The sequence below is a fragment of the Doryrhamphus excisus genome, chromosome 22 (genome assembly GCF_030265055.1).
Source record: "Doryrhamphus excisus isolate RoL2022-K1 chromosome 22, RoL_Dexc_1.0, whole genome shotgun sequence".
Classification (NCBI taxonomy): domain Eukaryota; kingdom Metazoa; phylum Chordata; class Actinopteri; order Syngnathiformes; family Syngnathidae; genus Doryrhamphus; species Doryrhamphus excisus.
The window spans coordinates 7,350,441-7,365,000 of record NC_080487.1 but is presented as its reverse complement, the minus strand read 5'-3'; the positions used below and the strand labels follow the sequence as shown (position 1 = coordinate 7,365,000).

Genomic DNA, 14,560 nt, shown 5'->3' with positions numbered 1-14,560 from the left:
AAAAATTCTTGTGTATGGTGTTTTCAAAAAGCAAAACAGAAACTTGTCACAAATGTATGAAATAACTTCTTAACAAGAGCTCTTGTGTGTGTCAAAATCAAAACAAAAATCAAAATGTGCAAACTTCACAAAAGCAAAAGGTGCAAAACATTGTTGGGACAAGTGTTAAAAGGTTGGTCACACAAGTTGACCACTGTAAAACTGGAACAAAATGTGTATACTGTGTCTGAAGGTTTAAAAAAAAAAATAAAGAGGTCTTGTGTGTGTGTGTGTGTGTGTGTCATAATCAAAGCACTTGTGTGACAAATCTAAAAATAACACTAACTCAAAGGTTTTTTTTTCCAGGAAACACGGTAAAACAAAGGGTCACAAAAAACTGAATAACGACAGCTCTTGTGTTTGCCATGGTGTCAAAAACTGCAAACTTGGCAAAAAAATGTGCAAAATGTGACAAGTGTGATTTTTTTTTTGAAGGTTTAAAAAACAACAACAAGAGGTCTTGTGTGTGTCATAATCAAAGCACTTGTGTGACAAATCTAAAAATAACACTAACTCAAAGGTTTTTTTTCCAGGAAACACGGTAAAACAAAGGGTCACAAAAAACTGAATAACGACAGCTCTTGTGTTTGCCATGGTGTCAAAAACTGCAAACTTGGCAAAAAAATGTGCAAAATGTGACAAGTGTGATTTTTTTTTTTGAAGGTTTAAAAAAAAAAAAAAAAAACAAGAGGTCTTGTGTGTGTCATAATCAAAGCACTTGTGTGACAAATCTAAAAATAACACTAACTCAAAGGTTTTTTTTCCAGGAAACACGGTAAAACAAAGGGTCACAAAAAATTGAATAACAGCTCTTGTGTTTGCCATGGTGTCAAAAACTGCAAACTTGACCAAAAAAAAAGCAAAAAAATTTGCAAAATGTTGTGACAAGTGTGATTTTTTTTTTTGAAGGTTTAAAAAAAAAAATACAAGAGGTCTTGTGTGTGTGTGTCATAATCAAAGCACTTGTGTGACAAATCTAAAAATAACACTAACTCAAAGGTTTTTTTTCCAGGAAACACGGTAAAACAAAGGGTCACAAAAAACTGAATAACGACAGCTCTTGTGTTTGCCATGGTGTCAAAAACTGCAAACTTGGCAAAAAAATGTGCAAAATGTGACAAGTGTGATTTTTTTTTTTTTGAAGGTTTAAAAAAAAAAAAAAACAAGAGGTCTTGTGTGTGTCATAATCAAAGCACTTGTGTGACAAATCTAAAAATAACACTAACTCAAAGGTTTTTTTTCCAGGAAACACGGTAAAACAAAGGGTCACAAAAAACTGAATAACGACAGCTCTTGTGTTTGCCATGGTGTCAAAAACTGCAAACTTGGCAAAAAAATGTGCAAAATGTGACAAGTGTGATTTTTTTTTTGAAGGTTTAAAAAAAAAAAAAAAAACAAGAGGTCTTGTGTGTGTCATAATCAAAGCACTTGTGTGACAAATCTAAAAATAACACTAACTCAAAGGTTTTTTTTTCCAGGAAACACGGTAAAACAAAGGGTCACAAAAAATTGAATAACAGCTCTTGTGTTTGCCATGGTGTCAAAAACTGCAAACTTGACCAAAAAAAAAAAGCAAAAAATTTGCAAAATGTTGTGACAAGTGTGATTTTTTTTTTGAAGGTTTAAAAAAAAAAAAAAACCAAGAGGTCTTGTGTGTGTCATAATCAAAGCACTTGTGTGACAAATCTAAAAATAACACTAACTCAAAGGTTTTTTTTCCAGGAAACACGGTAAAACAAAGGGTCACAAAAAACTGAATAACGACAGCTCTTGTGTTTGCCATGGTGTCAAAAACTGCAAACTTGGCAAAAAAATGTGCAAAATGTGACAAGTGTGATTTTTTTTTTTTTGAAGGTTTAAAAAAAAAAACAAGAGGTCTTGTGTGTGTCATAATCAAAGCACTTGTGTGACAAATCTAAAAATAACACTAACTCAAAGGTTTTTTTTGCCAGGAAACACGGTAAAACAAAGGGTCACAAAAAATTGAATAACAGCTCTTGTGTTTGCCATGGTGTCAAAAACTGCAAACTTGACCAAAAAAAAAAAAGCAAAAAATTTGCAAAATGTTGTGACAAGTGTGATTTTTTTTTTTGAAGGTTTAAAAAAAAAAAATAAAATACAAGAGGTCTTGTGTGTGTCATAATCAAAGCACTTGTGTGACAAATCTAAAAATAACACTAACTCAAAGGGTTTTTTTCCAGGAAACACGGTAAAACAAAGGGTCACAAAAAACTGAATAACGACAGCTCTTGTGTTTGCCATGGTGTCAAAAACTGCAAACTTGGCAAAAAAATGTGCAAAATGTGACAAGTGTGATTTTTTTTTTTTGAAGGTTTAAAAAAAAAAAAAACAAGAGGTCTTGTGTGTGTCATAATCAAAGCACTTGTGTGACAAATCTAAAAATAACACTAACTCAAAGGGTTTTTTTTCCAGGAAACACGGTAAAACAAAGGGTCACAAAAAACTGAATAACGACAGCTCTTGTGTTTGCCATGGTGTCAAAAACTGCAAACTTGGCAAAAAAATGTGCAAAATGTGACAAGTGTGATTTTTTTTTTGAAGGTTTAAAAAAAAAAAAAAAACAAGAGGTCTTGTGTGTGTCATAATCAAAGCACTTGTGTGACAAATCTAAAAATAACACTAACTCAAAGGTTTTTTTTTCCCAGGAAACACGGTAAAACAAAGGGTCACAAAAAACAGAATAACGACAGCTCTTGTGTTTGCCATGGTGTCAAACTGCAAACTTGGCAAAAAAATGTGCAAAATGTTGTGACAAGTGTGATGATGGGTTTTTTTTTCACGTTTAAAAAAAAAAAAACAAGAGGGTGTGTGTGTGTGTGTGTCATAATCAAAGCAATAACTTTAAAAACACTTGTGACAAATCTAAAAATAACACTAACTCAAAGGTTTTTTTTTCCAGGAAACATGGTAAAACAAAGGGTCACAAAAAACTGAATAACGACAGCGCTTGTGTTTGCCATGGTGTCAAAAACTGCAAACTTGACCAAAAAAAGCAAAAAATTTGCAAAATGTTGTGACAAGTGTGATTTTTTTTTTTTGCACGTTTAAAAAAAGTGGGGCTATGGGTCTAAACTGAAAACCAAATTTTCTCAAAGTCCTCACAATACACATATACCAGAATTTGTGTAAAATCTGTGTATCGCTCTAGCACCCCCGGAGACAAGTCCTGGTATTGCACCCCTGATGAATTATTCACACTTGTGTAAATTTTAAAGCTTCTGATTGGCTGCGGGGCGGAAGGTACCCACAATTACGGATTGTGACAGAAAAGTTGTGTATTTACTTCGTCCTGATTGGCTGACTGGTTGAGGGTCCTCATAATGTAGGAGTTTGTCAATTGTGTGTATTTAAATTCTCAACACCGATGAGGTGACCGCTAATCAGCCAATGAGCTGCAGCCCCAAGCTTCCTGGCTTCCTGCTACAGCGTGAACACGTTGCCATTTAATTGTCTACTGCACTGGAGACACGAGGTAAGAATGAAAGCACACTACTATGTTTCAAGTCCATAAAGTTTGCAATCCCAGTAAGGAGAACACTGTATGTCAACAGCATGTAAACCAGCTAGTACTATCTTAACATACTAACTGGTTAATTTATGTTAGCACGACATGGTATGCTAGCCTAGCTTAAAGAGCTATTTAAAGAGCTAGGTACATGTTAGGTACACAAGCACATGTTAGCATTAAGCATATAAGTTTTCATTTAGTCTTTGAAACAAATATATTATACCTAACAGCACAAGTAGATATTGTGCCTTGTGTTTTTTAACCTGCTAAATTCACTTTTAATACAAACTAAAAGACATGACTTCCTATGGTTGTTCTTTTGTCACAAAGTAAGTGGTATGTATTAAAATATAATGTAGGTGACAATGCATGCACCTGATGTAAATTTCAGATGGTCTTAATCTAGTTTAGTGTAGTTAAACAGAAACAGCAAGTGAGTTGATGTTTCTGTCTTGATCCTTGACTTAAGGGGGAACAGTGTTTAAAATGTTTTACTTGCACTATTGCACTATGACAAAAAGTTAGATGTAAAATGTTTGGTAACAGGTAAAACTGACATACTTAAGTTCTTATTTATTGATCAAAGGCATCATCTTTATTGAAACAAAGCGAGGCAATGAGGCCGCAGAGGGTGAAAGTAAAACCAAAAGAAGAGGCTGCATACTTTGCATCCTTAGGAAAGGACAAGGATGGATTTGATATCCGTTTTATAAATTCATTCAAAGGTGAGTTACAAGATGGTTTAGCATGAATTAAATCTTGTGCTAATCTCAAAACTCTGACCCTTTGTCTTTTTTATTTTTTAGGTCGAGGAGTATTCAGCAAGCGGCATTTTGAGAAAGGAGAGTTCCTCATCGAATATCGAGGACAGGTCATATCTAAACAAGAACATGAAAACAGGCTATGTATATACCATGATGCCCTCAAGGTGTTCATGTTTGAATTTCGGTATAATGGAAAGAATTTGTGGTATGTATATTGTCACACATAACTTGCAGTATGTCGTTTTACACAGAAAAACTATTCAACAAAAATAACAATAACAGAGTTATTCATTTTGTCATTTTTTGTAATTTTAGTGTTGATGCTGCTCAAGAGGATGACTCCCTCGGCCGACTTGTAAACGATGATAATGTGAGCCCAAATAGCAAAATGAAGACGACCACTGTCAATGGGCAGCCTCATTTGTGTCTATTTGCAACAACGGACATCAAGCCTGGTGAAGAGATAACATACAATTACGGAGACTCTGACTGGCCATGGAGGTTAAAGGTACAGATGGAATTTGACAAAATACTAACACATTCCTGTGTGGATCTTCTATAATTTTACAGTTTACTATGCACAGGAGAAAACAAGTGTGCCATGTCATATTACAAAATGAATATGGTATATCAATACTTTTATTGTATTTCTATTCCTTCTACTAAACCATTTGACAATGTTATCACAGGTACACAGCTAATTGCTTCCTTGTATTATTTTCAGTGTCCCACAGTGAAGGAGCCGGTTTGTTCTGGGGATTTGGTCAGCCATGGAAAAATAATTGCAACTGACAAGGTAAATGTTGCTGATGGTAAAAGATTTTACAGTAAAAGAGCGATCTTGGCGACATTAGATGAGTCCAATACATTGTGGAATTAGTAATGTTGTATCCAACCATTTAATTAAACTAAAAATATACTGAAGTCAGACCACTTGTTCCTAGATATATATTTGTTTTCTTTGCTCACTACTTGTGTGCTATAACAGGTATGCAAAATGTATTATTGAATTATAATTATAATATATAATATATATATATATATATATAATTAAATCATTAATCAGATGTGTTTTGACAAGATCACAACTGAAGGAGATCCACAACCTGCTGTTGCAACCATGTCATCGGACTCCTTCACAGATGACTTGAATCATATTGCGCTCATGCTGTTCAAAATAAGTATTTGATAAGATGTCACCCCTTATTCTTCAGGAGAACATAACTGAGGCAGATCCACAACCTGCTGCTGTGACCATGACATCTAACTCCTTGATCGATGACAAACAGGTGACTTACTCCATATTCTGAATGTTGATCAATGTTGATAAAACTTTGTTGGCTGGATGTACTGTATGTGACTTTGCTCGATGTGTCCGTCCTGTTTACACATACTGAGGACTCATTATGGATACTGCTAAGTGTTAAATTTGTCTACATCACATCATCTATGTTCACACTAACAGTTACCACTGCACCATATTACAGTCATCAATATGATACAGAATTATGTTTTGAACTCTGATATTAGCAGTTACTGTCCGTTGTGCTAAAATGATGTAAGCCTTTTGTTTTTCTGTCACAAGGTATCAGCTGCCACAGATGGTTACCATGCAGAAGAGGCCAAGATGTGTGTTTCCCCGAGTGAAACCAACGAACAGGTAAATTCATTTCCACTGATTTTAGGTATAGTTTTTCTCTCAGATTAGCTGAATGTAAAGGTCAGACTTGTACATGTGACAAATATTTGTGTGTGTCTGAATTATTTAACGACAATGGCTGATATTCCTGACTTGTTTAATTTAATTATTGCCATTGTTGTTGTCAATCTGTTGTGATTGTGGATTGATGTATGGCTGGTGAGCTACAAATGAATTGCCCCTTTAGGGATAAATAAAGTTTTCTGAATCTGAAACATCAAACTAAACTGCTTACATGAATGAGTGCTGGCAACAACAACTTTTTTGAACATTATCCCTCTTATGGTAACTCACTACATACAACTGGTGCTCTTGTTCATACCTGGTTATTTAATGTGATTTTTATCCCTTATTCTTCAGGACAACCAAACTGAGACAGATCCACAACCTGGTGATGCAAACAAGACATCTGACTGCTTGACCGATGATAAACAGGTGATTTACTCTATATTCTGAATGCTAATCGAGGTCTGATGTTATGCAGGGACAAAATACTGTTGGCTGGATAATGTCAATATTGAACAGACCGAGTCAGGTATAGACATAAAGAGGACTATGTTTGGGCCCTATACACAGGAATATTATTGAGATGGGTTTCTAACATTAAATGTTACACACACACAGTCCTCCTTGTGTCCCTCCTTATCAGGTATAGACATTATGAAGACTATATTTGGACCCTATACACAGGAATATTATTGAGATGGGTTTCTAACATTAAATGTTACACACACGCAGTCCTCCTTGTGTCCCTCCTTATCAGGTATAGACATTATGAAGACTATATTTGGACCCTATACACAGGAATATTATTGAGATGGGTTTCTAACATTAAATATTACACACACACAGTCCTCAGAATGTCTCCTAGTCAGGTATAGACATTATGAAGACTATATTTGGACCCTATACACAGGAATATTATTGAGATGGGTTTCTAACATTAAATGTTACACACACGCAGTCCTCGTTATGTCCCTCCTAGTCAGGTATAGACATAAAGAGGACAATGTTTGGGCCCTACACACGGTAATATTATTGAGATGAGTTTACTCCCACACAGAATTAATGCAACTGTATTTACATTTTAATTCATTGGAGCTAACGGAATACATTTCATTAATTTTTATCTTCAATCAGGTGGTAATACTTATTGTTGTACTTATTTGAATCTTTTAAAATTTGTGATGCAATTTTAAAGTCACTGTTTTTGTTGTTGGGTTCAACAGGGCTGTAAACATGACTTGGTCTCCACAGTAGTACCGAGCTTGGAAAAATGTGCCCTGTGTACTGGACCCTTTTCTGCCTTGAAATGGATTGGTGTGAGATGTAAAGGTTGGTATTACGTCTTCATGAGGAAAATGCATGTGAAAATGCAAATGCATGTATAGATACACTATGTATCTATTACTAAACCACAATTACTGCAACTGACTGAATAGACTGCAGTTCTACAACTGCTAGACTGTAGAAAAAAGGATAATTTGTATGAACAACATGATTTAGAAAGACAATCAGTGCAGAGGGCAAAAAGTGCATTGTAAAATCCACAGTATATGCACTGACGTACATCTGTCTGTATTACCTGTTTAGTTTGCTCCTGCTTCTAGCACAAATCCTGCTACGTCAAGAGGATGAAGACTGACTCTGAATTCCGGCCATTTGTAAGTGTATTTAAGAAATTGTATTGTTTAATTCTTAAAAGGTCAGTGCAGTGATCTTTCCCCCCCACTATCAGGTTACTGAAGGAGCAAGTTCAAGTGAAGAGATATCAGATGAGGAATATGTACCTGACTCTTCCAGTGACTCAGAGAATTCCGGAGATATTTCATTAGGGCCTTCAAAACCTTTTCAAGAAGTGCCTGATATTGAAGTGGTCTGCACTGAGCTTCCCTCTGAAATTCTGGAAAACACACCTTCCCAAGAACACCTCTTAGATGAAGTGACATTACCTGATGTTAGAGAAGCAGACACTACATTGCAGCTTGAGAAAACTTGTGATGACTCCAAGCAAGCCTCAGGAGGGGTTCAGCCTGAAGTTCAGAAAGGCAGTGTTGAAGATACATTTCAGACCACTGAAGAAACTGGAGAAGACCACCATGTACAGTCTTCAGGCATATCCTCTTCTGCAAGCAAGATAAATTATTGCTACATTTGTGGCAAACCACAGTCAAAAATTACTCGTCACCTGAAAACCCATGAGAAGACAAATGTGGATGTTGCTCAAGTTTTAGCACTCCCAAAACACTCCAAAGAACGACAAAGACAGCTGAACATACTACGGAACAAAGGAAATCATAAACATAATACAGACGTTTTAACAAGTGGGACTGGAGTGCTGAAAATGAAACGAAAACCCAAGAAAGTGCAAGACGTTAAACAGTATGTGCATTGTACGTATTGCCATGCTTTGTATCTTCGGAGGCATCTGTGGCGACATCTTCAAAAATGTCTCTCAAAACCAGGAGAAACCAAAGGGCAAGGAAGAACTAGAATCCTGTCCTTGGCCACAATGTCAGAGTCAGGCCTACCTCAACAGATATCCCAAGGTGTGTGGAAGCTGTTAACTGTCATGAAAGATGATGACATTTCTGCTGCTGTGCGAAGTGACTTCTGCATTCTTCAGCTGGCGCAGTCATTTTTCAACAAACATGGTCAAGATCCCACCAAATATGAATATATTCGGCAGAAGCTTCGTGAAGTTGGAAGACTTCTACTAATACTGTGTAAAGAATTTTCCATATATAATCTTGAGGATGCCGTAAGACCTGTAAATTTCCATTCAGTTATCCAAGCAGTCAAGAAGGTGTCTGGGTTTGATGAAGAAAAGCATTGCTACAAAACGCCAAGCCTCGCACTTAAGTTGGGTCATTCATTGCAAAAGATTAGTGACATCATCCATTGCAGAGCTTTAATGACAGGAGACAATGAGCTGAAAAAGTCAACCCAGACTTTCAAAAAGCTTTACACCTCAAAGTGGTCTGAACTTGTCTCTCATACTGCTTTGACCACCTTGAATGAGGCGCACTTCAACAAGCCATCCACCCTGCCTTTTACTGAAGATGTGCAACGTCTTCATCAGCATCTTGAAAAGACAGCAGATTTGGCATCTGAGAACCTGGGAAAGATGCCTTCACCACAAGTGTATGGTGAACTTTGCAGAGCAACTTTGGCAAAGATCATATTATTCAACCGAAGACGTGGAGGTGAAGTTGCAAAAATGCAATTACACAGCTTCATCGGAAGAGACACAACACCCCTCCATAAGGATGTTGCTCTTGGCCTCACAAAGTTTGAACAAAAACTCTGTGAACATTTCAGCCGGGTGGAAATTAGGGGTAAAAGAGGACGAAAAGTTGCTGTGTTGCTATCACCGGACGTGGTTGATTCATTGACACTCCTCTTGAAAAAAAGGAAGGAATGTGGAGTTCCAGAGGAGAACATTTTTTTTGTTTGGAAGGCCCCACTGTTTAACTTCATACAGAGGACAGGATTGTTTAAGGACGTATGCAAATGAGTGTGGTGCTCAGAACCCAGAACTCCTGAGGTCAACCCAGTTACGCAAACATGTTGCAACGTTGTCCCAGGTCCTGAACCTCAAAAACCATGAACTGGACCAGGTTGCGGACTTCCTCGGCCATGATATTCGTGTCCACAGAGAATACTACAGGCTTCCAGAGGCGACAACACAGCTGGCCAAAATATCCAAGCTACTGCTTGCCATGGAGAAGGGGTCCATCACAAACCTTCAGGGCAAAACTCTTGAAGAGATTGAGATAGAAGGTATTGTTTAAACTAGATTAACATTTCATACATTTTACAGGCAATTATTCCTTGATGATATTTAGCAAAACATGACTTGTCTACAGACTACAATTTAGTGACTTTATTATAAAAATAAGTTAATGTTAAAAAGTAATTGATTTTTTTTCTTTGTCAGATAACCTTGACTTCACTGCTTCTGAAGCAAGTGAAGAAAGTGAAGCTGACGGAGAGGATCAGCCCTCAGATCCACAAACAGACATGGGTAGGTGTAGCTAAATGTAGACAACCCATGTCCAGTAGTCAAATTGCCTACTATAGCACTTCCTATTATCTAAATGACCAAGAATCTTCAAACGTTCAGCTAGATGAATGAAAAGATGGAATATATGTGAAATTATATAAATCCACATGTAGAGCGTTCTATGATGCTCTCTCGTGAAGCAGAGTATATACACAAAGGTTTATTTGGAAATTGATGCCCAGTAGTCACACTGAAAACGAATGAAACATGATGAATGTTAACATCTTCCATAGTTTCATAGTGTTTGGGCAATATGAAAGTGTAGCCAGCATTAAACCATCTGAAGCGCAAGGACTGTGCCTCCCGTTTGCTCTTTACTCAGTTGTTTCCTATTTCATTGAACTTCTTGATTGTACTTTGTCCATGGAAGATGTGAAAACCTAATACATACACGCAGTCAATGGCTAACCAGTTAATACATTTTTGTCAGTGGCACTTCTACTAAATAAAGACTTTTTTAATTAAACAATGAGGATCTGCACTTATTATAGTGGCATTGTCCGATTTGCATATCAAATATTGACATGTGCTACTGATAGTTTTTTAATATTATCTGTGCACCTTGCCTGCATGAAGTACATTACCCATTTTAAACTGTGATGTATATTTTACAGGACAGGAGAGAGCTGTGCTACCTGTCAACAACCCTTCAGCTGCCTCAGATGGTATGATCCTGTGTCAGTCCACCAAGCATTGTTTCGTACATTGTAAGTACAATCAAAAAGTGTGGAGGGTTATCGTAAATCGGTGTTTCATATTCCACAGACTTCAGAGATGACTCTGCCCTTCTAAAGACTTCTAGTGGTATGATCAGAGATATAATTGATTAACCATCAAGAGATGTGCTGTGTTGCCAGGTTAAAATATTATGTAAAAAGGTGACTTAAAGTGAACTGTGATGTATATTTTACAGGACAGGAGAGAACTGTACAACCTGTTGACAACCCTTCAGCTGCCTCAGATGGTATGATCCTGTGTCAGTCCACCAAGCATGCACATTTCTGATCCACTACTTGCAGGTCAGCTGGTGCTGCTGTTATGGTCTATTCTAATCATTTGTTTGATATTCCATTCATAGGTGACACTGCTCTTGAAGGGACATCTAAAGGTCTTTAAAAATATAATTTTTAAAAGCAATTAGGAAGCATTAGTAGCATCCCCACATTTTAAAACTAAAATCAGTGTGCTGTTTTTTTTAATTCTATTATATTTGATTGAATAATTGTCATTGCACACAATTTGACCTTTATTTATTTTTTATTGGAGTTTTGGCTTTATTACCTATAATTAAGCTACATAACAACACAATTTTAACTCTATAAACACTAATACTGTTTTATTTGCTGGGTTTTTTTTAGAGGATAATGGGAAGAAAAAGTCCAGCAGGAAAAAAAAACGTCATGAACAAAGTGGTAAATCACACCTGTACAGACACAATTGAATAACCTGTATTCAAATGTGAAAAGGAACATGATGTAGAGGGTGCATGAGAAATGCAAAGGAAATAATTGTTCATCAAGGGTTTAGTTTCTTGTTTACAACGTACTTTCTTTTTTATAGCGATTACCAAAAATGCTGGAGTGGACGATCCCAGGAGGAAAATAAAGCATCCATGGTCTCCAGCTGAGGTTGCAGCTGTGATGAGACATTTTAAAGATCACATCAACAATGGTAAACTCGTCACTATGATTCAGTGCCAGCAGTGCAAGACCGCTGAGCATCATGTTCTTGCCGACCGCACTCTTCAAAATATAAGAGATTTTGTTAGAAATCGTGGCATAACACTGAAGAGGAAGAACCAATAAGTACAGAGAGAGATGATGTTTTGTTTTTATGTGTTAAAAGATAAGAGCTGAGCTCTGTTAAGTGGCGACAAAGCCACAAAAAATAAAGTTGGTTCTTTAACAACTTTAACAACTGGTTATACCTGGTGTAATGTCTTTGTCTATCAGATATGTATTAATAGGTTTTACCCGAGGTGGATAATGACTATTGTATACTGAGGATGTCTTACACACATGCCACAGATCAGGTATGTCTTTAAATTTCACAATGGTATTGTGTTCATCTATTTGTCCTCATATACTGGTTGTGACCTATTAATGCACATTACTTTCATTTTTGTGTTTGTGTGAATCCATGTTCCAGCAAGTCACCTGTGACCCTCCAAGTCACATTAGTGTCAGTGTTTGTGTGTTGTATAACAACAGTCCTTATTAATCAAGTTGGTTCTTATAATTCTCCTTTTTGTCATGGGCGGGGTTTAGCAGCTCATTAACTTTGTCCTTACAAGTCGTCGTAGTGTCAGGTTGTTGTAACTTGCGTTGCTTTTTGTGTTTCTGACTTTTGAAGTGAGATTTGCAGAGTACAGCCCAAACCAAATTTTTTGATATATGCCACACCTCTGGGAAACAAGCGGAAAGGGGTGCCACCCTAATACACCAAAAAACTTGTTTGGCGAGAGGTGTCCTTATAGTTCACAAAAACCCGTATATATGTGTGTCAAATCTAAAAAAAAACACTAAATCACCAAAGTTTTTTTTCCCCCCAGGAAAAATGGTAAAACAAAACAACAGCTCTTGTTTGCTATGGTGTCAAAAATCAAAAACTGCAAACTTGACAAATAAAAAAGAAAAAATGTGCAAAACGTGACAAGTGTAAAAGGTTTACTACTGTGAAACAAAACTTCATCATGAGGCCTTGTGTTTTGCCAAATGGACAAGAAATGATCGAGTATAACGATGCAGGATTGTGAACGGACAAAAAGTGCCTTGAAAGTTGACTGTATTGATACTGTGTGATACTATTGAATGCAGGTGAAAGAACAGTGATAAATATTGATTAATAAACCCTGGCTACAGACTGCCAGGAGAACACTATGGACCACAATGTGTCTTTATTCTATTATACCAGACAGACACCCAACATAAACACCAACACTGTGACCTCTGACCTCACATGTGTTCTTCCGTGCTTACCTTCTTAAGACACAGGATCATCACAGACTCATTGCAAGTTAACAAACACTTGATTGCAGTTGTTGCTGCTAAGAGTGGCTCAACACTTCCTCACATATTCCAGCACACTGATTGTCCAGGTTATTAAAAAAAATGCAGCTGCAAAGTCTCTTACATCACAACATTTATTGAACCATTTTCTGTTTATTTGCTCTACATTTGACTTTTATAGTTTGTTCTCCATTTTTGTACACTTTGTATTTACACACATTAAAATAAGTCTTTCTCCATTTTATACAGCATCAACAGTTACAAGTGCTCCTCACACCTCAAGTTTCCCGTCTTGTAGGTTTCATCTTGGTGCCAGGGTGCGCGCGCGCACACACACACACATGCGCACAACTGTGTCGCACCACGAGACGGTCAATAAACACAACCAGCACGCACGGACGTACGTTCACGCATTTTGGATTGGGAGGGTGGGGGGGATTCATGTTGCATAGAAGTAACTCAGACGACAAGAACAAAAAATTTTGGTGCTGCAGATTGCTCAAATGCTTCTTTTCGTGTGAAAATAAAACTCCTGAGACCATCCAATAGTCGACCGTTTGGCATCGATCGATAATAAATAGAACGCAAACAGCATTGTGTCGTGGGATGTGACGTCACAAAAACTACCTCTTTAAATAAACTGAGCGTATACACACCTACACAGACTCAACATATATACTGTATATCTATATATATTTAGATAGCTTTTCATTAATTCTATTGACGTGAGTTGGGTAGATTAAAGTGCATTAAAATGACTGAAAACAAAAATGGAACCAGACGGAATTGAAACAACACTGGAACCTCCAAAGTTCTAAAAAAAAAATATTGCTAAAAAAAAGGAATGTTCTGCTTTTTGAGCGATCGCCATAATAAAAAAATCCTGCAGTACCTAGGAAACCCACTAGAGGCCAGTATTGCTCCACCGACATCTTTCTTCTACTGCTCCATTATTTTCCATTTTATTTTTTTTACTTTACGGCTACATTTTGACACATGAAGATTAAATAAAAAATATTAAAATGAGTTAAAACATTGCCTGTACAGTTAAATACTTTTATGATAGTTTGACTCTGGAACACATAGTTTTCATGATTTCTTATAAGAAAACTAGCTTTTCAAAGCTAGCTGTGATCGACTTTGGAGGTTCCATTGGGCTGATCCAGCCAACGTGTTTTGCAACATTTTCTTCAATGCCAGCAGACGTAATAATAATAATAATAATAATAAAAACATACAGCTTTAACACGGTGTCAGGCCTTTGATGAAATGTCCATAGCTATCATGGATGTATATATACAATCACCACATACAGTAACCTCGTTTTGGTGGATAATCTACTGCTTTTCAACACAATGACGCTAAGTGAAAGTGCATGTATGTACACTACTGGTGGACACCTAGCTTAGCTTGGCTATTATTGTTAAATCAAAACCTGTTTTCATTTAAGACAGT

The 14,560-nt window shown here is 36.7% G+C and overlaps 1 protein-coding gene across 3 annotated transcripts in view; it reads left to right on the top strand.

Moving 5' to 3' along the window:
* The window catches only part of LOC131109854 (uncharacterized), a 14,936-nt gene extending 1,969 nt beyond the window's left edge, over nucleotides 1–12,967 (top strand). Inside the window, exons 4-15 of one of the 3 annotated variants that reach the window (XM_058062280.1) lie at nucleotides 1–4,293; nucleotides 4,375–4,537; nucleotides 4,648–4,840; nucleotides 5,057–5,128; nucleotides 5,547–5,621; nucleotides 5,918–5,992; nucleotides 6,392–6,466; nucleotides 10,712–10,762; nucleotides 10,863–10,901; nucleotides 11,011–11,205; nucleotides 11,456–11,509; nucleotides 11,658–12,967. The exon at nucleotides 1–4,293 is cut by the window's left edge and continues 291 nt beyond it. In XM_058062280.1, the coding sequence (XP_057918263.1) occupies nucleotides 4,185–4,293; nucleotides 4,375–4,537; nucleotides 4,648–4,840; nucleotides 5,057–5,128; nucleotides 5,547–5,621; nucleotides 5,918–5,992; nucleotides 6,392–6,466; nucleotides 10,712–10,762; nucleotides 10,863–10,889 (840 nt within the window). In that variant the 5' untranslated portion in view covers nucleotides 1–4,184 and the 3' untranslated portion in view covers nucleotides 10,890–10,901; nucleotides 11,011–11,205; nucleotides 11,456–11,509; nucleotides 11,658–12,967. The other 2 variants (XM_058062279.1, XM_058062278.1) reach the window with 2 other exon arrangements.
* Nucleotides 12,968–14,560: the final 1,593 nt, after the last annotated feature.